The sequence below is a fragment of the Sycon ciliatum genome, chromosome 13 (genome assembly GCF_964019385.1).
Source record: "Sycon ciliatum chromosome 13, ocSycCili1.1, whole genome shotgun sequence".
In the NCBI taxonomy this organism is placed as follows: Eukaryota; Metazoa; Porifera; class Calcarea; order Leucosolenida; family Sycettidae; genus Sycon; species Sycon ciliatum.
This window is the reverse complement of record NC_088655.1, coordinates 8590495-8615394: the sequence shown is the minus strand read 5'-3', so window position 1 is coordinate 8615394 and position 24900 is coordinate 8590495. Positions and strand designations below refer to the sequence as shown.

General features: G+C 48.7%; 1 protein-coding gene across 1 annotated transcript in view; it reads left to right on the top strand.

Moving 5' to 3' along the window:
- The window catches only part of LOC135829147 (ankyrin repeat, PH and SEC7 domain containing protein secG-like), a 238460-nt gene that overhangs the window by 85616 nt on the left and 127944 nt on the right, over positions 1-24900 (top strand). The window contains exons 6-7 of the mRNA XM_065341553.1: positions 262-384; positions 2817-2921. Coding sequence (XP_065197625.1) covers positions 262-384; positions 2817-2921 — 228 coding nt within the window. The remainder of the gene's footprint in view (positions 1-261; positions 385-2816; positions 2922-24900) is intronic.

The following is a 24900-nucleotide window of genomic DNA, read 5'->3' as shown; positions in this document are numbered from 1 at the left end:
TGTGCGCACGCGCCTGTGTGAGTGTTTATGTGCATACGTGCGTGCAAAATATGTGTTTTAATGGTGTGTCTGTGTGGGCGTGTGTGTGTGTGTGTTTGTGTGTGCGTGTGTGTGTGTTTGTGTGTGTGTGTGTTTGTGTGTGTGTGTGTGTGTGTGTGTGTGTGTGTATGTGCATGTCAGCGTGTGCGTATGTGCATGTATGTACGTACGTATCTGTGTGCTTGTTTGTGCGTGTGTGCACATTTGCTCTTGCATACTCAGGCTCTTCTGATACTGGCAGCATGCTACTATGGCAGCATTCATTGTGTCCAGTTTTTACTGTGGTGTAATCCGTCGCTCTTGCACGGCAAAGTTATGTTCAACGTCTATAATGAGCCACGGCAGGTGAGTACTGGCCAAAGTGCTCGGCGTGAAACTGTTTGTTCTGATCACTGGTTTGTTTATTCTGATAAACTGAGCACATGTCCATCCAGCGTCACTTTGCTGACAAAGATGTTCCTAGAAAATTGCATGTTCCTCTCTTTGTAAATGTGGTGAACAATGCGCCTCAAAGCCATATATAGTAAAACCTGTAACTAAAGACCGGCACCGTAACTAGCAACCAGCCTGCTACTAAAGACCACCGTGACTAGCAACCAGCCTGGTACTACAGACCACCGTAACTAGCGACCAGCCTGGTTCTACACACCACTTCACCAGGCACGGACGGTCTCATATACAAAAATGCACTGTGACAAGCGACTACCTGCTGAACGCATCCAGCGGCCGCCTTTTCTTGTCCCAAAGTCGATTTTTGACATGTAACTAGCGACAGCAGTGCAGGAAATCAAAGGTTGTTCGAAGCTACTTCTTCGACATTTTGATGATTTCTGTCCTGAATGGACTCTTTCGATACTATAGCTGCACGAATTAACGCAATCTCATTTTGACTATGGGCTGAACTGCACCTGGCATAGTTTCAAGTGCTCTCATGAGCAAACATGAAAGGAAACGTCTTGGAGAGCACCTGCTCGAACCTGCTCTATGATCGATGCTACTTCTCAAAGGAGAAATAGCATTGCGCAAGTGGTGGGAAATTGTATTAGCTACATTTTGACATGCATATCAGAGGTGGGATCCATTATAGGGTTGCGCGATGCAAACTTCTAACTAAAGACCACCTGCCACTAAAGACCACCTGCCACTAAAGACCACCTGTCACTAAAGACCACCTGCCACTAAAGACCGTTTCTTCTTGCCCCAAGGGGTGGTCGTTAGTTGAAGGTTTTATTGTATACACGGTATACTTTAGTTGAGCTACAAGATAAGCACTGGCCAGTGGGTATACTTTAGTAGAGCTACAACATAACCACTGGCCAGTGGGTATACTTTAGTAGAGCTACAACATAACCACTGGCCAGTGGGTATACTTTAGTAGAGCTACAACATAACCACTGGCCAGTGGGTATACTTTAGTAGAGCTACAACATAACCACTGGTCAGTGGGTATACTTTAGTAGAGCTACAACATAACCACTGGCCAGTGGGTATACTTTAGTAGAGGTACAACATAACCACTGGCCAGTGGGTATACTTTAGTAGAGCTACAACATAACCACTGGCCAGTGGGTATACTTTAGTAGAGCTACAACATAACCACTGGCCAGTGGGTATACTTTAGTAGAGCTACAACATAACCACTGGTCAGTGGGTATACTTTAGTAGAGCTACAACATAACCACTGGCCAGTGGGTATACTTTAGTAGAGCTACAACATAACCACTGGCCAGTGGGTATACTTTAGTGGAGGTACAACATAACCACTGGCCAGTGGGTATACTTTAGTAGAGCTACAACATAACCACTGGCCAGTGGGTATACTTTAGTAGAGCTACAACATAACCACTGGCCAGTGGGTATACTTTAGTAGAGCTACAACATAACCACTGGCCAGTGGGTATACTTTAGTAGAGCTACAACATAACCACTGGCCAGTGGGTATACTTTAGTAGAGGTACAACATAACCACTGGCCAGTGGGTATACTTTAGTAGAGGTACAACATAACCACTGGCCAGTGGGTATACTTTAGTAGAGCTACAACATAACCACTGGCCAGTGGGTATACTTTAGTAGAGGTACAACATAACCACTGGCCAGTGGGTATACTTTAGTAGAGCTACAACATAACCACTGGCCAGTGGGTATACTTTAGTAGAGGTGAACGATAAGGGAAAAGGTACTGTAGTTCTGCCAAGGGTACACAACCCCCAATAGTGTGCTACTGCAGTTTTGTTGTAACACGTTATGAGATGGCAGGACTTCACATCACTTGACGAGCTTGCACGCAGTATGTTCACACCGTGCATGATAGATAGAGGGTTGAACCCAACCCTGTTTTGGGTTCAACTCTCCTCGGGTCACTTTACACTGCTTGCCAGCGTAACCTTTTGAACCACGTGTGATGTGAAGTTCTGGCGTAGCAGCACTGGATAAAGGCTGTGTGGTCAGTTGCACACTCTGGGGGTGATGTGCTCATTGTATCACTAATCTGAGGTTATGAGTTCAGTTCATAGGCACCACTGATGCAAGTATTATTCTGAATTTTGTGTCAAGTTCCAGCCAGCATTTACTATGTCCCCGTCCTCTACGACACACACACTAAGATGAGATATGCTGTGTTCTTGGAGAAGTCAATTGTACTTCAAGTACGTGTGAATGGTACAGTGCTGCAATAGAAAGGAAAAATCAGGAACTTGTATGCTTTGCAGGTGATTGTAAGAATGTGTATATGTGTATGTGTGTATGTGTGTGTTTGTTGCTATGGTAACCTAATAGGACTGCGAACCAGTATCACTTCTACATGTCTGCGCGTTCCGTGGACATAAAGCACTGTGTGAGCTGCTGATAAAAAAGGGTGTCGACGTTAATGTCCAAGATAAGGTGAGCTTTGGAGGTGGAATGCAAATGCGCTTTGCAACAAACTCTGTTGACATCAAGGACACCAAACCATTTGTCCTCATGTGCTGAATACTGATGTGCGCATGTGGACATAGTGCACGGCATCATGTATGCCAGGGCTATAGCTGCCACATATTTGACTGGTCCGGTGAGACATTTTTACGATATGACCGAATCAAGTTACTACAATGTACCAGTACATGTAGTGCACCTATACAGGTTATACAATTACATCTTCAGTTGAAATGTTTTTGGCAAAGTCACAGATTCGTGAGTGATCGTGGCACAGCGCCGCATATTGAACACATTCGAAAATCTGCTGACTCACCCTCGTATACTAGTGTTTCCATTCGAAAATCTCTATGAAATCATTGGTATAACCTCTAGATGTATACGAATTCTCATAACTTGGAGAAAGATGATTGACACGGTCTTGTGTGGATTGAATAAATGTCTTCAGGCTGCGAAGTGCACTGAATGACTTCTCCGATGTGGCGTTCGTGGCTGGAAGAATAAGCAGTAGGTAAAACAACCAGCAGGCAGGCAATGACTTACTCAGCTGGTGCGAAGTGAGCAGCTCTGCTCTTTACAACTTACAGTCTGTTTGGGCGCGTTCATGTCACTCAAGTTGAACCCCCTTTGAACCTTTGGGTTGAACATTGGTGTAAAAAAATGTTGTAGCCTGCAGGAACGATGACCAGGTCACTGGTGTACGGACAAGCACGTGATCGCTTACTCTCCCGTGTTTTATTTGGGAATAAGGGCCAAACGCTGCATCGTAGCCTTCTTGGAACAATACCAGTCGACTCAGCATCCAAAAGACCACAACATTATGGGCCAATCGTGTTCATCCGTGCTCATAAGAACAAAATGGCGCTTTTAGTGACATTTTGCGCAGAAATGCCCCTCTATGAAATAGTGGTTGCGACTTCGGCGATGATTTTTTCAGGAAAGGGTTTGCTCCCACACCGGAGTCAAGTGTCAAGTCAAGTCGTCGGAATAGCGCGAGCTCCAGTGTGGGAGCAAACCCTTTCCTAAGTCCCCCTCTGATAGGATCACCCGGTTTCGGTGGAAGAGCGTGAGTTCGATTGGGGATAAAGGAGGAAGAGAGCGTCTCAAATTCCTCGGACCAAGATCAATCGACTCAGCATCCTGAAAACAGAAAAATAGTATAATAGCCCAATCCCGAAAAGATTGTCTGGGTTCGAAAGGGGGCATGTCAACTGAGAGTGCACTGTACAACACATATGGCCCAGAATCTGCGAAAACCAGGCTTAGGGTGAAAATCATTTTTTTGAGAAAATTGATGTTTTGTAAAAAGGTTGTGTCGCGTGGACGATCGAGTGCAGTGAAGTGGAACCAAAGAGAATCTCGTTTGTTTGAAGAAGTAGTATTCATGGCAGGAAGGGTTTCAGCAGTCAGGGAAGTCAAAGGGCTTCCGGTAGAATATTCCCTGCTACTCCTCTAGTCACAACGAAGAGTTTTTGAGCTGATCGAACGGATTCCATCTCCTACACTCAGGAATGGCGAAATTTCTGCGCTAGCTGCTGGTTGCGGAAAATGGTGAAGAAATCGTCTCCAGTTAGAGTCGTGATGGCGATAGCGAGGAGAACCTGGACGACATCGATCCAGCCAATCGAAGTACGGAGATACTAGCTGTTTCTGAGCCTCACGCAAAAGGAACACGCGCAGCAGAGCTCATACGTTTGCAGCAAGTTCACGAGGAAAAAGGCTTGTAACGCAGTGTGAAAACTGTTTTGAATTAATGTCCTTGGCGATTAAGTGCTACTGAAGGCCAGGCGAATGAGTGAGCAGATCGAGAGGCCCCCACTCGAGACTTTCCTCGCTGGTCAGCTAGCTGCAAGGGATTGTACAGCGTGCCGATATTTCACATGCTGGTCAGCACCAAGCTGCAGATACTGCAGCACACCAGTACACTATGCTCTTACTATGAACAGTGGAACAGTTTGAAAGGCTGTGTTCTTGCTTGTTAGTGAACAGTTGTACTAGATTCACCCTTCAAAAGGTGCCATCTCAACTGGAGTCGGGTTTCCTTGTGGTGTGTAGCGCCAGAGCACACCAGTACATGTATTCAGCTCCAGAATGTGCTGAGTGAGGAGCAAACAAAATTCATGCAGAACTGTGCATGGCCACTACAGCCTGCAGCACCAAGAGGCCACAACAAGCCTGCCCCCACATGCCTACCTTGTCATGTCACCTAAACAAAAACCATCCATGTCTCTTCCTTCAGTCTGGTGCATCTCTCTTCATTTCTTTCCTGTGATAACAATTTTGTGTTTTTTTTGGGATTTTTTAAGGAGGCTCCAACCCTTTGGGGGTGATTTTTTTTTCTTCATAAACCCTCTCCTTTTTGTGGATGAGTGTGCTCTATATTATCCCATGTTACTCCACAAAAAAATTCAGGGGGTGTTTCCGCGGATATAAGGCTGTTTGACGTGTATTTCTAGGGGTGGGTGTATTTATCGATTTCAGCCTAAATTTGCTTGTTTTGGGGTCATATTTCAGATTTACCAGTTGTCTGGCTTCTCTTTGTGATTGCAAGTCCTTTCACACATCACAGTGAAGCATTTGAGCAAGAAAATCTGGCAATCAGCATTGACTACTCAGAAAAATAGTAATTTTGGTACAAAAATGAACTTCGCAGAAATGCCCGTCCGCAAAGTACAATTGGGTGTACGGCTTCATATTTTCTTCATGGACATGCCCTTTTTATTTTATTTTTGGGATCCTCATACTTCATAGAAACTAGAAATATATAATTTTAGGGGGGTTACCGTGCATTTTAGACCTCCAAAAATAAAAATAGGACCGAAAATTGGCCGATTTTCCACCATTCTTGGAATTGCTATTTTTCAGGTAAGGTGATCATTCTATGCATTCCTTGTGGTATTACTCCAATTTTTTGTGTCAAAAGCATTGAATGGTCCCCAGATTGTTATAGTACACATGGAGACTAGATGAGGCCATGGTTCCTGGGCTTTTTAGCCCTTGATCTGGATATCGGCATGATCCATGCACAACGTTATTCATGATCCAGGCCGAGGCCTACTGACCCTGAGCACAGTTTAGACCAGCTTTGCATCACAACTCTTGCAATAGTTCACTCCTAGTATTTCTCATAAAGCAACAGTCAAAGAGCTTGAGGAGGATAACAATTATTATTATATTCTGGGGGGGGGGGGGGGCAGTTTCATGTTTGTAGTACATGTACAATGTAGATGCAGGTTCAACTCAATATTGGCAATGAACGACTGCTAGTAATCAGTGTAGCATCCATTAGGTATAATCATACACTATTCCCAATAACATGGAACAACCACAAGTGTATGTGGGTGCATGCGCATTGCACACATTGATACATACATGTACGCTTACATGCACATGCTCACAAACAAGTACCCCTTGCACACACAAATACACGTACGTCATATACGCGCACCCGCAATAGCATACACCCACATGCAAAATGCATGCTCTTGAGCTTAGTTACCATATTCTGCTGTCCATGCACTTGTGCACGCGTGCGCGCGCACACACAACATGCACTGCGCGCGCGCGCGCGCGCACACACAAACAACATTTAGGCTCAGACGCGTGCCTGCGTATGTGCATGCACATAGTGCTTATGGGTAGAGGTGCATGCATTCATCATAATAGAACTGGTGCGAGTAGTGTAGGAATATTTTCAAATCACTGGTGCTTTACAACACAACATTTACAAAATACTTCACACACTGACAATAGAGAATAGTACTGCAAAACAACATACTCAATTTTCAGTGCTGTATTTTATTCAAGTGGACGCAGGTGATGACTTACTGCTGGCGACGTTGGCAGCTGACAGGTCACAGCTTTCGTAAATAGCCCAAGTCACTGAGCAGTAGCTCACCAACGATTTACCACTCACTCAAGACTGCAATGTTTTCAGCGTAGGAATATATTTCGCCACTTGAGAATTAGAAGTGGATCCACTTACCAGAGTCTGTGCACCCACTTCAGTCTCTCTCTCCAAAACGCGCTTACAGTAGGTTTTGGTCCCTGGTGTTACACAGCCATCGAGACGCTTGGCTCCGTTCTCCTTGTTCATTTTTTCGTCAAGCAAAATTATTCAGGATCTCGAGAAATCGAGCTGTAAAGTCAACTTCTTGCTCACACCAGCGATGCTTTTGAAAACATGCCCTGATACCCACTGACACAACGGAGGAAAAAACAACAGGAACCTCGATGGGGCCCAGGGAAGACTACAGGTGAAGAATGAAACAATATTCTCTGATAAGACTGTCGATCGCGGAGTTCAAATTTTAGTAAGGTGAGATGGGAATTTCCCAACTTTTCGCACTTATCGGCAAAAACAAGACTTTTCCTGCAAAAAACAGAGCGCCAGACCGGCTGCGCAGCGCAGAAGGTTGGATTAACACAATACCCTAGTGTGTTTGAGATAGATTTAATACCACTATTAGTCGACCCACACCTGTAATATTTTGTTTCCTCACCTTCCATGCCCAGTAGAAGCTGAAAATCGGAAAAAGTCATTTTGTGAAATTTCACCCTAAGCCTGTTTTTCGCAGATTCTGGGCCATATATGGCACTACCTGATCAGCATGCGGCACAGGACGTGTGTGATAGTTCGCGTGTGAATGCGGGGGTAAGTATACGGTTAGCCCCTGCACCCGGAAATATGCAAGCACCTCCAAGAGAACCCGCACGCCCAGCTTGGGCACTCGTGCTTCCACACAGTCAAACACATGCACACACACGCCACTGGCGTACCCATGCTCTGACACGCAGACACCCGCACAACGTACCGGTACGCTCACTATGGCGTGCACAAACATACAATAGACACATTGGGTTGGGGGTTGCCAGGATTTCTTTTGGACATTTGAAGAAGGGCTGAGGCTTCCTGCAGCTTCATCTGTGAAAAGAATTCGGGTGGACACACCCATTCCCATAGCGCTGCATATCACATCCGAACCAGTTCCGTTATTTTACAACGTTTCGGCACTTGGCCATCATCAGGTAATAACAATGAATACCGTGGAAGCCACACAAGAGCAGTATATACGCAGAGTGTAGCGCCAAAAAAGATGCGAATTATGTCACCTAGTATGACAGAGAGAGAGAAAAAGGCGCAACTAGCACATCACGGAGGAGAAGCAGCAAAAGGTAGCGCGCATTGTGCTCTGTGAATGGCGTTGCACAGAGTGTAGCGCCAAAAAATAAAATGATGCGAGTTATGTCACCTCTATACAGAGGGGGGGGGAGAGAGAAGGTGCAACTGTGCACATCACGGAGAAGAAGAGCGCGCCGTTGTGCTCTACGAAGTGAGGGTACATGCCAAATAATTATGGTGTTAATTCTAGCACAGGATCTAGGAGGACAGTTCAAATATTCAAGAATATGCTCTTTGATAATAATTGATTGAGTAAAGATGCATGCCTGAAACTAGAACCGCCCGCCAAGGGCGCGCAAATGGCCATCGCGGCCAGCAGCTGCCCGCCGGGGGCTAAACTAGCATACTGCCCACCGAGGGTGCCCGAATGGCTAAACTAGCCTACTGCCCACCGAGGGCGCGCAGACGTCCACCCAGGCCAGCAAACCGCCCGCCGAGGGCTAAACTAGCATACTGCCCACCGAGGGCGCACAAATGGCCGCCGAGGCCAGCAAACCGCCCACCGAGGGCTGAACTAGCATACTGCCCACCGAAGGTGCTCAAATGACCGCCGTGGCCAGCAAACCGCCCGTTGAGGGCTAAACCAGCAGACAACCCATCGAGGGTGCGGAAATTGCCACCGAGGCTAGCAAACTGCCCACCGTGGGCCAATATCATCTTGCCCGCCAAGGGCAAACAAACGGCCACCGAGGCCATCCAATCACCCACCGAGGGCTCACACGACTACCTGGCATCAGGCGTCACAACATACAGACACACTAGGAGGCACGTTTGCCCCAAAAAGATAGTATTCCTAGAAACCATGGCATCCCGTTACCCGCAATCCACAATGAGCTAGCTTTGTGACCACGGTTGCAAGTGCAGCGAATTACTCACAGTAATACCATGCCCGTGCAGGCATACACACACTAGTTTGAATGCCGAGAGCCGCTCACTAACTTACAAGCTAGGCATCCTGGCTGCCTGCCGCACGTAACGCTCGCATGCAGAGCTTCTCCAGCGGCCCGCCAGCTTTACTTGTGGCGGGATGACAGGGACCGGGAGAGCACTAGCTAGCCACTGTCCTCTGACACCTGGACTCGCTTCGTGGCTGGCTCGTCCGCAAGGAGAGTGAGGAACAACGCAAGCTCCACATATTTCCCGCGAAGCACCTTGTCGTACGTACTGCGGGGCACGTGATCAGTCACCCAATTAGGTCTCGGTCACACTACGGCAAAAGTGCTGCTACAGCGGCAGAATCATGAGCGTTTCCATGGCAACTGACGCAAACGCGGGACAATTGAGCATCAGACGCTGCTGCATCTGACGTGGGGAAATCGGCTGCGTTGCCGCTGATGGGAGTGACGCTTGGCGGAAAAACAGTGTCTTTTTTAAGGCAGTTGCTTGAGTTGAGCAGTCTTTCGACATTCGTCTCTTCAAGGTTTGTTTTGTTCCCTCTTTTATTGAGATGAGTCTGTGGACCTAGGAGGCCGAGGCTGCTCTTCTCTAAACCTGGCGGAAGAGCGAGGTGTTTTCTGAGAAGAAAATGATGTTGAAAAAGGACAGTAGTATGAGTGGGTCATCGCTCAACTGGAGACTGCTGACTTGTGAGTGTTGTCGTCAAGAGGCCCCAAAAATGAGAACCACTATGACGAAGTCAGGAGAAACACAGCTGCGATGCGGACTTTTCTTGCCTAATCCATGACACTACAACTTTAAAGGGCTTCAAGTAATTCGGAAAGAAACAACAACAATCGTGCACATGTGGACCTTTCGTCTTCTTGTAATAATGAAAGATCAATGAAAAATTTGAAAACTTTGTCTGACAATTATTTTCTATAATAAACAAAAGGCCGGTTTTCGTGGGAATCCATGTCGTCATTGAGTTTCCCTGGTGATTTTGTGACATTGACAAATGTGTCAGGCCGCGGCAGTCACGAGCTGCAAAAAAATAAAACGCTGTGTGACCCCATGACTGTTACTATTGCTCTCCTCGCCACTCCACACAACAAAAGACTAGTGCAAATCGTGAGAGAGCGTTTTCTCTAACTTGATTTCACAAGGCGACTGGAGAACTCATAAAGAAGAACCAACACTGACAACGAACGACTGACGACTGACGCTGAGACAAGAAAAGACAACTGAATATATTATACTGAAGTAGTGAAGGCGTACAACGGGGACAAGACGAGCAAGTGTGTACCAACGGGGACAGAAAACGGTGCAGCCGCATGTACGCAGGAGTCAAAACAGGCAAGCAGGCTCGGGAAAGATTCAGCCATCATGACCTTCTGAGCGTGCTTGATTACATACGTCTTGTCTTGTCTCAGTGTCAGTCGTCAGTCGTTCGTTGTCAGAGTTGGTTCTTCTTTTCTGAGTTCTCCAGTCACCTACTGAAATGAAGTAGAAGAAAAAGCTCTCTAAATGTTGTACTGGTCCTTTGTTGTGTTGCGTGGCGAGGAGCGTAGAGGCAGTTCGTTCACGGTTCACAAATCCGTGACGACATTTGACGCCCAACAAATCGTATCCACGACCCTGAGTTCGTCTCCATATCAGCTGTGTTTTCGTCTCCTCTTCGTGTTCTCGCCATGGCCCAGCTACTTGAGTCTCACGAACGTCCAAGCCTCTCCTGAGAGCGCCTACTCAGGTGAGCATTCCTTTGTAATTGTCTGCTCTGCGTAATGTGTTGCCATAACTTGTATTCGATTTCGAAATTTTCAAATTGTTTTACGTCGCGTGACTCGGGTCCCGTCTTGCTGCTCGTTGTAAGTTCGCCCCGTTGTGTTAGTTGTTCCCGTGTCGCTCTGACTACCCTGTACTGTACTGTTGTGTGTATGAAAATTTCAAACTTCTGTTCGTGTGTTACGCGTTCGCATCTGGAACTTGTTTTTGCTTGTTGTCGTGCATTCAGCATGGGTAGCTTTGATCTCGTCTTCTGTTGTGCACTTGTGCTTGTCACGGAGTGGCCGTCGGACTGCTCCGATATTGTGACTGCGTCGCGTGATTTTTTGGGATGTCCACCTGAACGTTCTCGAGGTGCTGCCTCGTATGTAGTCGATCCATATTGTGTTGTTTTGTTTGGTGTTCCTACCGTAGACCTCCTAGTAGTAGTAGGAAGGTTTAGTCCCACGTAATCCGTGGGTACTTTACGTGTGTGTACCACGTGATACTCAGTGACACACGTACAGACGTTTTCTGATTCACGACATACCGTGTATGGAGGCTTACCCACGTTCCGCCAGAACGAGGGTGAAAATCAGAATGGAGCGCATTGTGCGAGCTGTGAGGGTGCTCAGCTGAAGAAATTTCCGAGGAGGAACGCTGCATCGCAGCCTTTTCGGACCAAGGTTCAACTCGAGTTCAACTCGAGTGACAGGACTGCACCCAAAAAAGGTCAATCAGGCTAGTAAGTTGTACCCTGCAGGCACGTTGACCAGGCAACTGGTGTACGCAGGAGCACGTGACCACTTGTTCGACCATGTTCGATTGGGAATAAAGGAGGAACGCTGCATCGCAGCCTTTTCGGACCAAAACCAGTCGACTCAGCGTCCCAAAGACTACAACATATGGGCCAATCGCGGTCATCCGTGCTTTTATAAGAACGAAATGGCGCTTTTAGTGACATTTTGCATACAAATCCCCATCTAGAAGGGCGCAGTCACCCAGTTTCGGTGGAAATGCGCAAGTTTGATTGGGATTCAAGTAGGAAGGGAGCGTCTCAGCTTCCTCGGACCAAGACCATTCGACTCAGCACCCCGAAGACTACAACTGGTGAAATTTTAATTTTTGACTTAACTTCCCCTTTAATCAGTGAGGACACCATTGAGGACACACAAACAAATCGGTTACCAATACGCAAAAGATAATGAAGAAAAACCACAGGGCGCTACCCTGAAAAAAACCCACAGGTATCGAACCTGAAAAAACCCAACAGGGATCGAACCTGAAAAAACCGCAGGGATTGAACCTGAAAAAAACCCCATAGGGATCGAACCTGAATAACACGGAACTAATTATAGTACATCCGCTCGCATAACCAAAAAAACCGAAGAAAAGAAACTGTCAGGGACCGACTGGGACGCACAAGGGCCAACCAGCAACACCCGGAAGCCATAACACCCGCAAGGCAAACCAATACAAAAAAGCGCAGGATCCCTGCAGACCACCAGGCAGACCGTGGCTCACCATGATCAGATGCCCACCCAAACGAACTAGAGAGACCCACATGCCAAAACACAATTATCACAAAACCATACGCTCACAAAAAAATTCAATCTGGATCCGAAACGAGAATCCTACACGAAGTTCACACCTCCCACCACACCGGAAGCCACCAGCTTTCAGACTGGGTGCACAGTGTATGACCGAGCCTGACAATGCTCTGCGCGGAACATGGAGAAACTAGGGAGGTTTAGTTCCCACCTAACGGAAACGCGTACGTGGGTGATACACGTAAAGTGGATGAAGGGCATCCACATTCCAATGTTATGTTTAGTCACACGGAACAAACGAAAGCATGAAGCGAAAGGCCCAAACCTGGTCAAAGACGAAGCTACCCGGGCCTAAGAAGCTCATCGAATATTTTGATTTTGTGCTTCGGAAATTTCTTTAGCTGAGCACCCTCACAGCTCGCACAATGCGCTCCATTCTGATTTTCACCCACGTTCTGGCGGAACGTGGGTGAGCCTCCATACACGGTATGTCGTGAATCAGAAAACGTCTGTACGTGTGTCACTGAGTATCACGTGGTACACACACGTAAAGTACCCACGGATTACGTGGGACTAAACCTTCCTACTACTACTAGGAGGTCTACGGTAGGAACACCAAAAAAAACAACACAATATGGATCGACTACATACGAGGCAGCACCTCGAGAACGTTCAGGTGGACATCCCAAAAAAATCACGCGACGCAGTCACAATATCGGAGCAGTCCGACGGCAACTCCGTGAAAAGCACAAGTGCACAACACAAGAGGGGTCATAACTACCCATGCTGAATGCACGACAACAAGCAAAAACAAGTTTCAGATGCGAACGCGAAACACACGAACAGAAGTTTGAAATTTTTATACACACAACAGTACAGTACAGGGTAGTCAGAGCGACCCTGGAACAACTAACACAACGGGGCGAACTTACAACGAGCAGCAAGACGGGACTCGAGTCACGCGACGCAAAACAATTTGAAAATTTCGAAATTGAATACAAGTTACGGCAACACATTACGCAAAGCAGACGATTACAGAGAAATGCTCACCTGAGTAGGCGCTCTCAGGAGAGGCTTGGACGTTCGTGAGACTCAAGTAGCTGGGCCATGGCGAGAACACGAAGAGGAGACGAAAACACAGCTGATATGGAGACGAACTCAGGGTCGTGGATACGATTTGTTGGGCGTCAAATGTCATCACGGGTTTGTGAATCGTGAACGAACTGCCTCTACGCTCCTCGCCGCGCCACACAACAAAGGACCAGTACAAATTGTTAGAGAGCTTTTTCTTCTTCTTCATTTCAGTAGGGGACTGGAGAACTCAGAAAAGAAGAACCAACACTGACAACGAACGACTGACGACTGACACTGAGACAAGACAAGACGTATGTAATCAAGCACGCTCAGAAGGTCATGATGGCTGAATCTTGCCCGAGCCTGCAGCCCAAGGGCCGTAGGCGCGAGGGCTGCAGGCAAGGGCAAGATTCAGCCATCATGACAGACAGAGCGTGCTTGATTTGATTTCTTACATCGCGAAGAAACATATTAGGGAAGGTCAAAGGTCGAAAGGTTGAAAAATTATTCCCGAAATGACATCAAACGGTCCGAACATTCCCGAAATGAAGTCAAACGGTCCTGAAACTCCCGAAATGACGTCAAACGGTCCTGATGGCCTGATTATGCCCGCGGCGGGAAGATCGCCTATTGGCCATGGCCCTGGCAACGGTCACGTGTCATGTAAGAAAACAGAATATATGAGCCGTCAGATGAGAAAACAGACCTTATCGCAAAAACTGTACAGTGCAGAAAAGTGCACTTGAAAGTTGGCGAGTTTACCCACTGGTGCGTCTTGGCAACCAAGCTACAAACCGTCGTATTTCAGTCAAATATTGGTCTTTCGGGACCAACCAAGTATGTACTGTATAGCAGGAAATTTTCGGACGGAATTTATTTTCGTACGATTTCGTATACAGCCTCTTTTGTACTAAAATTAATTCCGTTCTAAAATTTGTCCCTAGCCCCCTGTGAAGTGATGTACACTATACATGCGAACACGTGCATTTAGCATGCAGCACTGTACGAAAATATAATCCGTACGAAAGGTCGAAAATCGGCTTTGTCCGAAAATATTACCGTCCGAAAATTTCCTGCTATACAGTAAATCGTAGAGAAAACTCCAAGCAAACCAATGCAGCAAGCGCGATCGCGGCACAATGCTGCGTTCCCGAGATGCGAAGCCTTAAAGATACGTCACGGCACTTTGCATTTCTACACGCGAGTGAAACGCTCCAGACCTGGGGTTTCCCCCTTTTCAAGCGATCTACGACCTCGGCAACAGGCTCAGACGTCTTGGAAGCTCTCACTGCATCTTCACGAAAAAAATTGGGCGTCCTAGGATAATGGAGATGGAAATGGCGAGCGATTTTCGTGTGACGGCGCAAGTCTAGCGCTGAAGCGATGTCTGCAGCTTGTTGCGCTGGAGCTGTGCTTTATTTGCTATCGGATTTGGGCCCAACGGGTTTCTTGTCGCCAGAGTTTTCCAGAAAGCCCAAGTTTGTGGAAATCGGTCAAAGGAAATATTATCCAAAGTAGGTGAAACAATTGTTGGTATTGCACCCAAAATTGAGGTGCAATTTGTAATGATCTCCTACTGTCGAGGCTATAACTTTACTTTCCCCGGTCCAAATCAACTCTAGTTTTCTGCATACGATTCCTGGTGCTCCTGGCAATCAGATAGTACCACAAACAAAAATATGACTTTTTTGTGATAAGGTCTGTTTTCTCATCTGACGGCTCATATTATAGTGAAGGCACACAATGGGGATAAGACGAGCAAGTGTGTACACAATGGGGACAGAAAACGGTGCAGCCGCATGTACGCAGGAGTCAAAACAGAGCAGCAGCGTGTACAACGACTCAGTAGCATGTACAACGAAGAGACACAAGCGCAGCCACATGTACGACACTAGGGTTACACACATAATCATTGTATGCGAGACTGCTAGAGATAATCACACTAGGAGTAGGCACACGAGAGCTATGGATAGTCACATCACTAGGGGGAGACAGCCCGTCTACAACAGTCAACGCAGCCACAGGGGTAGGGGGCCTAGCACTAGTAGGCACACGTGTGGAACTACTACTACACACACCCGTACCTGTGGGAAGCGACTCCTCTACCTGCACCCGAGGATCGGCAGTGTTGGCAGGGGTAGCCGGGCGGGACGGACGGACGGCGTGGCGGGACGGACGGACGGCGTGGCGGGACGGACGGACGGCGTGGCGGGACGGACGGCGTGTCGACTCCGCCTGACACGAGGCCGCAGGGGCGACGGCTCTAACAGCAGCCTGGACCGCTGTGGCGATCAAGGCCTGGAGGGTTGCCATTTCGTCAGGAGAAAACCCGGGCACCGGAGCAAGCATTGCTGGGGAGCAGGGGGTGCCGCAGCAGCAAGAGGAGCTCGAGCAGCCACGCTGCGGTTCGGGGGAGCAGGGGGTGCTGCAGCAACAGGAGGAGCTCGCGCAGCCATGCTGTGGGTCGCAACACGTCGGGTACTCATCTCAGCAACTAACAGAGAAAAGGGAAAACCTCGGAAGGAAGAAAAAACTTTGACTGCAAACGCAAAGAACGCTCCTTCGCACAAAGACAGCTTAGCAAAACACGTCTCCAAATAATTAGACGCCGCCTCCAGGACTGTCCATAAAATTTTGCCAGGCCACACGCTGCGCACGCGGCTTAGTCACGAGGTGGTCATGTAACACTTACTCGCAGCACTCCACCACCAGCATGCGTGTGCATGGGCTAACTAGGCTTTGCTGTGCAAAGCCCACATTTTTCTCATTAGTTGCATGCAAGAGAGACGATGCAACAGAAAGCAAAGCCCTTTGTAGTTTTCTCTCTCGCACTGGTAATGGTTTGCTGTTGGAGTTGAATTGCTAAGACATAATCCTTGTTTTGCTCTTCTGTGTAGTGTGAAGAGGTCAACGAACATGTAGAGCTCACTTTGATGCAGTAGGCGTCAGCGCTGTGGCTCAAAGCGATAGGCCCTAAATCTCCCGAGATATTTCGAGTGCTATTATTTGTTGCGAGCGCTTCGTCTTCGATGAGTCCTGCCTCTTTCCTGGCAGGTGCCCTCCTATAGGACCAACCATGGAGTAACGGTACTCATCTGCAGCCGATCATATTGCACAAGAAGATAGTGTTTTCGCCGAGCCAGTGCCCCGCCAAAGACGATCACCGTGTTTTACACCGTCGGAATGAGTTCATGATGAGAAACATCATTCGCGCGAGCGTGATGAAGAACTATTTCGAAAGACAACATAGTCTTGACAAACAGGGACGACAACTATGCGCATGCCCTGCAAAGGGAGAATGTCACCAGCGACATCAACGAAGACGACGGCATTATTTCGGAAACCTGGAATCAGCGGAGGTCGTCAAGCTCCTCCGCGACCCGGTACATGTACAGTATAGGTTACATGTCGACATGAGCGTGCGGAAACACAGCATACACTGTAGTAATAGGGCTTGAAAGTGATGGCGTCAAAAATGGCCAGGGAGTAGTAAGTTGACATCCGATTTCTATTTTGGATCCACTAAGGTGTGACTTTGCTATTTCCTCAGTATGTGGGTGCATAGCAACCCACTCATGTCGTATGCAGGGTGACTTTTACTTCCCCGCCAGTTGTAACCCTGCCCCAAGTAGCCAAATCAGTCAGTTTCACTGGTTACATCACCTTGCTGTGGGTAAGACGGCGCTTGAGATGTGCTTGGATCCATACAAAAACTGGATCCTAGTGGATCCAATTTTTGAATTTTTGAAATTGTTGCTATGCTGTGACGTAGCAGTTTCAAGCCCTATGTTGCGAGAGTTTGCGGAATGAGTCCAAGTCGGGAAATCCATCAGCTCCAAAAGCTACCTGTAGGTGGGCGATGAGTCTCCAGCTTCAGACTACAACAGTCATGACTTGTAAACACCGGTAGTTGAACGTTGTGAAGCAGCGATCGAGAAGTTAGTTGAAATCGTAGCTGTTGCAGTATGTAGCTTGTATTTTTTACGGAGATTCGAACGCCACGGGAGTGTTTCTCTCCTCACCGACATGTAGCTGGCCTCCAAACTCCGTCGGGGTCTGCCTCAGGTACCGAGAATTCTTTGACTAGCTGCTGGCAGGACTCCATCAAATCCTTTAGCTTCAGCTCGGCGAGCAAAAGCCTCTCTCTCTTCCGCCATGAGCTGACACACACAAACTAAATACAAAACGATGCACTTCACACGAGCTGGCTTGCACACGTGCTCCCTTTAACGAACCCAGACAATCTTTTCGGGATTGATCTATTAGGTAGAAATGATTGAAGTAACGTGTAATGTTTGGTGTGGCCAAGCTTGGGCGGTAGTGTTTATATTTTATTTATTTATTTATTTATTTTTCACTGAATGCCACAGAACCATCAGATGCTGCAAAGCGGGGCGGTGTCATGTTGGATGGAGGGGGGGGGGGGGGGTGCAAAAGTAACTCCTCTGACCAAAGGTCTCGGATTCATCGTTACTCCTGTATGCCGATACGTAGGAGAAAAGAACATGTGCATCCAAGACGGGGGCACATTTGCAAACGATAATGGTGAGAATTTGAGATTGAGATAATTGTGACATAACACAATACAGTAAAACGTGTAACTAACGACCGGCACCGTGACTAGCGACCAGCCTGGTACTACAGACCACCGTGACTAGCGACCAGCCTGGTACTACAGACCACCGTGACTAGCGACCAGCCTGGTACTACAGACCACCGTGACTAGCGACCAGCCTGCTACTACAGACCACCGTGACTAGCGACCAGCCTGGTACTACACACCATCGTGACTAGCGACCAGCCTGCTACTACAGACCACCGTGACTAGCGACCAGCCTGGTACTACAGACCACCGTGACTAGCGACCAGCCTGGTACTACAGACCACCGTGACTAGCGACCAGCCTGGTACTACACACCACCGTGACTAGCGACCAGCCTGGTACTACAGACCACCGTGACTAGCGACCAGCCTGGTACTACACACCATCGTGACTAGCGACCAGCCTGCTACTACAGACCACCGTGACTAGCGACCAGCCTGGTACTACAGACCACCGTGACTAGCGACCAGCCTGGTACTACAGACCACCGTGACTAGCGACCAGCCTGGTACTACACACCATCGTGACTAGCGACCAGCCTGCTACTACAGACCACCGTGACTAGCGACCAGCCTGGTACTACAGACCACCGTGACTAGCGACCAGCCTGGTACTACAGACCACCGTGACTAGCGACCAGCCTGGCACTACACACCACCGTGACTAGCGACCAGCCTGGTACTACAGACCACCGTGACTAGCGACCAGCCTGGTACTACACACCATCGTGACTAGCGACCAGCCTGCTACTACAGACCACCGTGACTAGCGACCAGCCTGGTACTACAGACCACCGTGACTAGCGACCAGCCTGGTACTACAGACCACCGTGACTAGCGACCAGCCTGGTACTACACACCACCGTGACTAGCGACCAGCCTGGTACTACAGACCACCGTGACTAGCGACCAGCCTGGTACTACAGACCACCGTGACTAGCGACCAGCCTGGTACTACCGACCACCGTGACTAGCGACCAGCCTGGTACTACCGACCACTTCGCCAGGCACGGACGGTCTCACATTCAAAATGCACTGTGACTAGCGAGTACCTGCTGAACGCGACCAGCGACCGCCTTTTCTTGTCCCAATGTTGAATTTTGACCCGTAACTAGCGACCGCGATGAAGGAAATCAAACATTGTTCGAAGCTCCTTCTCGAAATGCTGATGATTTTCCATGGTCCTGAAAGGACTGTTTCGATACTACGGCTGGACAAATGAACGCAGTCTCATTTGGACTGTGTAATCAGCGTGGACTGCCCTACACCTGTCATAATTTCAAGTGCTGTCAAGAACAAACATGATAGGAAACGTCTTGGAGAGCGCATCCAAAGCGCTCTTTGATCGATGTTTCTACTCGAAGGAGAAACTAAGACTGAGCGGCTCTCTGTCGAAGTGCAATCACACAGCTCAGTCACCAGGTCGCACTGGCAGTCTGTGCTGGCTAGCTAGCATGCTACGGTATTATGTACTCACCTGTACGGAACACAGGCCAGGATACGATGGCGGATACAGTGAAGGTGCGAGAACTCGCAACATCGCCACATCACGTACATGTAGATGGAGTACTGGTACACACCAGCGCAAAGAGAAGCTTCAACAGGGAACTCTTGACTCCTGGCTTCAAAAGTAGGAGCTGAATTTAATGTCTGCAATAAAACTTGATTTTCTCTCTCTCCAAGTGTTGTATGATCTGAAAGAAGAATATCAGTGCGCAAGTGGTGGGGGATTGTATTATCTGCATTTTGACATACATATCATATAATGGGATCCATATATGGTCACGCGATGCAAACCTCTAACTAAAGACCACCTGCCACTAAAGACCACTTTTCCGGGCACCAAGGGGTGGTCGTTAGTTGCTGGTTTTACTGTAGTAAAAAGCAGTGCACCGCGGGTTAGAAAGATGGAGAGAACTGATAGTCGTGTAAGGTATGATGACTGGGAGATACAAGCTAGATTTATAGCTGAGCGAAGGGAATCAGACAGGGGTAGAAGGGAGCTGGAGTTCTGGTGAAATGCACCGCTGTTTGTGTTATTACTTTGTCAATCTTTCTTTCTCTTCTTTTTTCATTAGCACATGCATTCGTGATTTCTCTTGCTTTCGTTTTTAAAATTCACACTTGTGTTGATTACTCCTGTTGGTATTGGTGTTGTTTTACGTTAGTTTTCTATAATGTGTAAAATGGGGGTTTGTCAACTGACAACCGCAATATCCATTTGCTATTCACTCAGCGCATGAGCTGTATGAAATTATTCTATTAGTGATTGATAAAAATGGTGGTAAAGACACACCTGGCAATATGGCTGTAAACACGTGCCTCCCCACACACGCTCTCTAGGATGCAAAGTTCTGGCACAGAGCTCTTCTTCTCACCACCACCACCATCAGTTCGCGCCTGGCGCCTAGTCGATGCATGGTTTGGGGTATCCGACATAGCAGGCTGGTACATCAAGTAGCGCATGGCACATAGAAGATGACACAGCAACAGCATAGCTCGATTGCGACGTACTTTTCGTCCCCGCTGGACTCATCAGGCAATCTTCTTCTTGGATATCTTCATACGGAGCTTGACTCTGGCGAATAAAGTTGAAGACACCACTGCAGCTGTACTTATGGTTTTACCACCATATTTATCAACCATAAGTACAGCTGCAGTGGTGTCTTCAACTTCATTCATTAGTGATGTCGAACAAATTATTGACGTTTCTGGCCAGTCACCCATCGTCAGAAAATGGTTCTGATGATGGGTGACGGGCCCGAAACGTCAATACGTTCTTCGACATCAGGTATATAATAATTTTCATCCAGCGCATACGCCGAGGGAATAGCAACTGAATAGAGCGGTAGTCAGTTGACTAACCCCCTTTTACTGACAATGCAGTTGCGTGATGTCCACCACTTTCTGAATTTCTATAACATAAGGAAATAATTGAAGGTGTATCCAATTTCGAAAGAAATGGTGTCAGCACCGGCGCAATCCACACAGTTCAGTAAAGACAATTTAGCAACCGAACGTTTTCGTTCCCTTCTCATTATGGCTAAGTACAGGGAATAATAGAAACATGTTTCTTTTCTTTCTATAATAGTTCAATTTTGTTTCATTGACAATGACAGTTCACTTTACTGTATAGTCTCGGACCCGACGCCGACCCTGTGTTTGAATACCAGCTGGGCTTGTCCGCCGCCGACAAAAAGAAATATGCTGAGGTTGTCGAAGCATTCGACACGTACTTCCGTCCTGCAACGAATGTCGTCTACGAGCGGGCGCAATTCGAATACCTCATCCAACGACCAGGACAAAATCGAGAGGAATTTGTCCACGATCTATACAACGAAGCCGAATTCTTTTCTAAGGACTCGCAGACTCCATTGCAGCCATTCACACATTATAGGGTACCTCACTTCAAACTCTCCAACTACGGTCTCTTCGCTGCATACGTTCACTTCACTTCCAAACAAAACAAATAATATTAGATATAAATGGAATGCACCAAATTTTCGGGCCTGGCCTATCTTCAGGGTGAAAAAAAACCCATTCAACTGCCGAATTCTGTGGCTTTGGCGAAGAGAAAGAAAACCAGATCAGGGACCGTGTTGTGGCGCACATGAGCAAGAAACGCGTCAGCCGTGAGATCCAGATGAAGGAGGCGTCCGAACAGACCCTTGCCAAGGCACTCGCGCATGCCCGGCAAGCGGAGAAAGTTGAGGACCAGGCTACAGCTCAGGGTCGCTCTGCAGCTGCTTCGTCCGTATCGAAGCCAGTGACCTCATCAGCCGTCTTTCACCGCCCTGGGGACTCGGGACGCAAGGAACCCACACAGCAGCAGCCCAACAGTGGCGCCCGGGGAGTGCTGGAACTGTGGCCGAGCTCATGCTCAGGGTAAGTGCCCAGTTCGCGGCAAGTCGTGTAATGCGTGCGGCAAGCGAAATCACTTCGCACAAGTGTGTCGGTCCAAACGTCAGGTATCCGATGTCTCCGAGTCTGCACCAGTGCGTGACAGTGACAGTAAAACTGTATTCATCGGTTCTGCTGAGTCGAGTGGGCCTACTTCACCGTGGTTTGCTGATGTGCGAGTTGGAAACCGCCCTGTTCTATTCAAGTTGGACACCGGCGCGGATGTTACAACGATGTCATTGACGGCGTTCAAACGACTGTCGCCAACACCTAGCCTTTCTGCCTCCACCATTCAGCTACGTGGCCCTGTTGATCACCTCTTACCTGTTCATGGCGTTTTCACAGCACACTGCTTACATCGCCACAGATCCACAGACATTCCTGTGTATGTCCTGGGAGGAGCTACCACTTGCCTCCTAAGTCGGTCAGCATGCTCTGATCTCGGTTTGATCCAGCGCCTGGGATCTGTGTACAGCAAACCTGAGTTGGTACAGTGTATGAAGGGCCCAGCTGTAAACATCCAGCTGACGCCTGAAGCCACACCTTACCACTGCATGACTCCCCGAAGAGTGCCTCACCACCTCTACTCAAAAGTGCGCGACGAACTGGCACCCATGGAAGAAGGTGACATTATCGCAAAGGTGGATGAGCCGACTGATTGGTGTTTACCAATAGTTCCAGTGTTAAAGCCCAATGGGAAAGTGCGCATCTGCGTTGATTTGAAGCGCCTCAACGCATGCGTGAAACGAGAAACTTGTTCAGCTGCCAACACTGGATGACGCGCTTTCCTCGCTGCCTGATGCCACGGTGTTCTCAACACTAGACGCAGCTAATGGGTTTTGGCAACTGCCGCTCGCGCCACACGCTGCGCACTTGACGACATTCATCACACCGGTTGGCCGGTATTGCTTCAAACGGCTGCCATTCGGTATTACTTTGGCACCAGAGATTTTTCAGAAGCGCATCACCAACCTCCTGGATCAGCTCCCTGGTGTCACCGTGTATATGGATGACATCATCGTCTCTGGACGCACCGTTGAGGAGCATGATCGAAACCTGGAGGCTGTTTTCGACATCCTCAAGAAAGCCAACGTGACCGTCTATGAGTCCAAGTGTCACTGTAGGAAGAGTGAAGTGAAGTTTCTGTCTCCAAGGACGGTCTGCGGCCGAATCCACGGAGAGTGTCTGCTGTTACTGACCTCAAGCCACCCAAGAATGTCACGGAGCTGCGACGGCTTCTTGGCATGTTCAACTTCATGTCACGGTTCATCCCGAATCTGTTAGAAGTCAGTGCTCCCCTTCGTCTTCTGCTGGCCAACAACGCAGTCTGGGAATGGTCTGCAATGCAACAAGCAGCCCTGGATCGGCTGAAACTGCTCGCTACCGACACCCCCTGCCTGTCATTCTTTGATGCGAGACGGCAGACAGTCATCAGTGCAGATGAAAGTAGCTATGGTCTCGGCGCTGTTTTGCTGCAGAACCACGACGGCAGTCTCCGTCCAGTTGCGTACGACGTCGAGTGAGCAGCAGTATGCGCGAATTGAAAAGGAGTGCCTCGCCGTGGTTTGGGCCTGTGAACGGTTCCATGGCTTTGTGTACGGCGACCCGTCATTGACGGTCCATACTGACCACAAGCCATTGATACCTCTGATCAACAAGCGCGACTTGAACCGTGTACCACTGCGCTGCCAGCGACTGCTCATGCGTCTTTTGAAGTACAACCCCGCAGCTGTGTATATTCCCGGAAAGCAGCTTGTTGTAGCGGACGCCCTATCACGCGCTCCGGACGCGTCGGTCGACACGCCAACGTTTCAGCTGGCGGAAGAGATCTCTCTTCACATATCAACGGTCACCAGTGAAATCGTCTCGGCACGCAAAGCGGAAGAGCTTGCGGCTAACACTGCAGCAGATACCGTCTTGCAGCAAGTCCTGCAGTACACGAAGTCTGGGTGGCCCGACTCAGCCCATCTTGTAGAGGATGCAGTCCACCCTTTCTTTCACGAACGTGCCCTACTGTCATGCAGCAATGGCGTCCTGTATCAAGGCACCAGGATCGTCATGCCACCCAAGCAGCGTGCCTTGGTCCTTGCCACCACTCTACACGAAAGCCACCAGGGTGCCACGAAGTGTAAGGCATTAGCGCGAAACTCAGTGTGGTGGCCAGGCCTTGCCAAAGAAGTATACGCACTGGTCGTAGCATGTCCCTTCTGCTGTAAGCACCGCCTCCAGCACAGCGAGCCACTTCAGCCGGTTCCGCACCCTCAGCTCCCAAGGCACACCATTGGCTGTGATCTGATGGAGCATAATAGTAAAGTGTACCTCCTGGTAGTTGACTACTTCTCGCGATTTCTTGACGTAATCCCGCTGCGTTCCACGACGTCTGCCAGCATTGTCTCCAAGCTGCATGGTCTCTTCGCCACCCATGGCATCCCAGCATGCCTTGTGAGTGACAATGGTCCCCAGTTTGCAAGTGCGGACTTCCGTAGCTTTGCCTACTTGTACGACTTCAGTCACCGAACCTCCCGTCCTCGCTACCCCCAATCGAACGGCGAAGGAGAACGAGCTGTCCGAACTGCTAAGGAGCTTCTCAAGAAGAACCTGAGTCTGCCTGATGCTCTCCTAGCGTATCGCAACACGCCACTAGCAAACGGCTTTGCGCAAGCTCAGCTTTTGTACGGTCGACGTATCCGCACGACCGTCATGACGTCTTCAGAGCAGCTTCACCCAGAATGGCCCGACATCACCGCTCTCCTGACCACTGAGCACACCCTGCAGGAGAAGCAGAAAGAGGTTTACGACAGCCGCCATGCTGCCCGACCTCTGCCGCCATTAGGGTCCGGTGGCAAGGTGTGTATCCCAGACTTGAAGAAGGAAGGGAAAGTAGTGGAACGCCTGTCAAACCGTTCGTACAATGTGGAGACAAACACCGGCACTGTTCATCGCAACCGCCGACACGTCATCAAGTAACCCTTGGACGACACCGCAGTTGTTGTTGATGTTG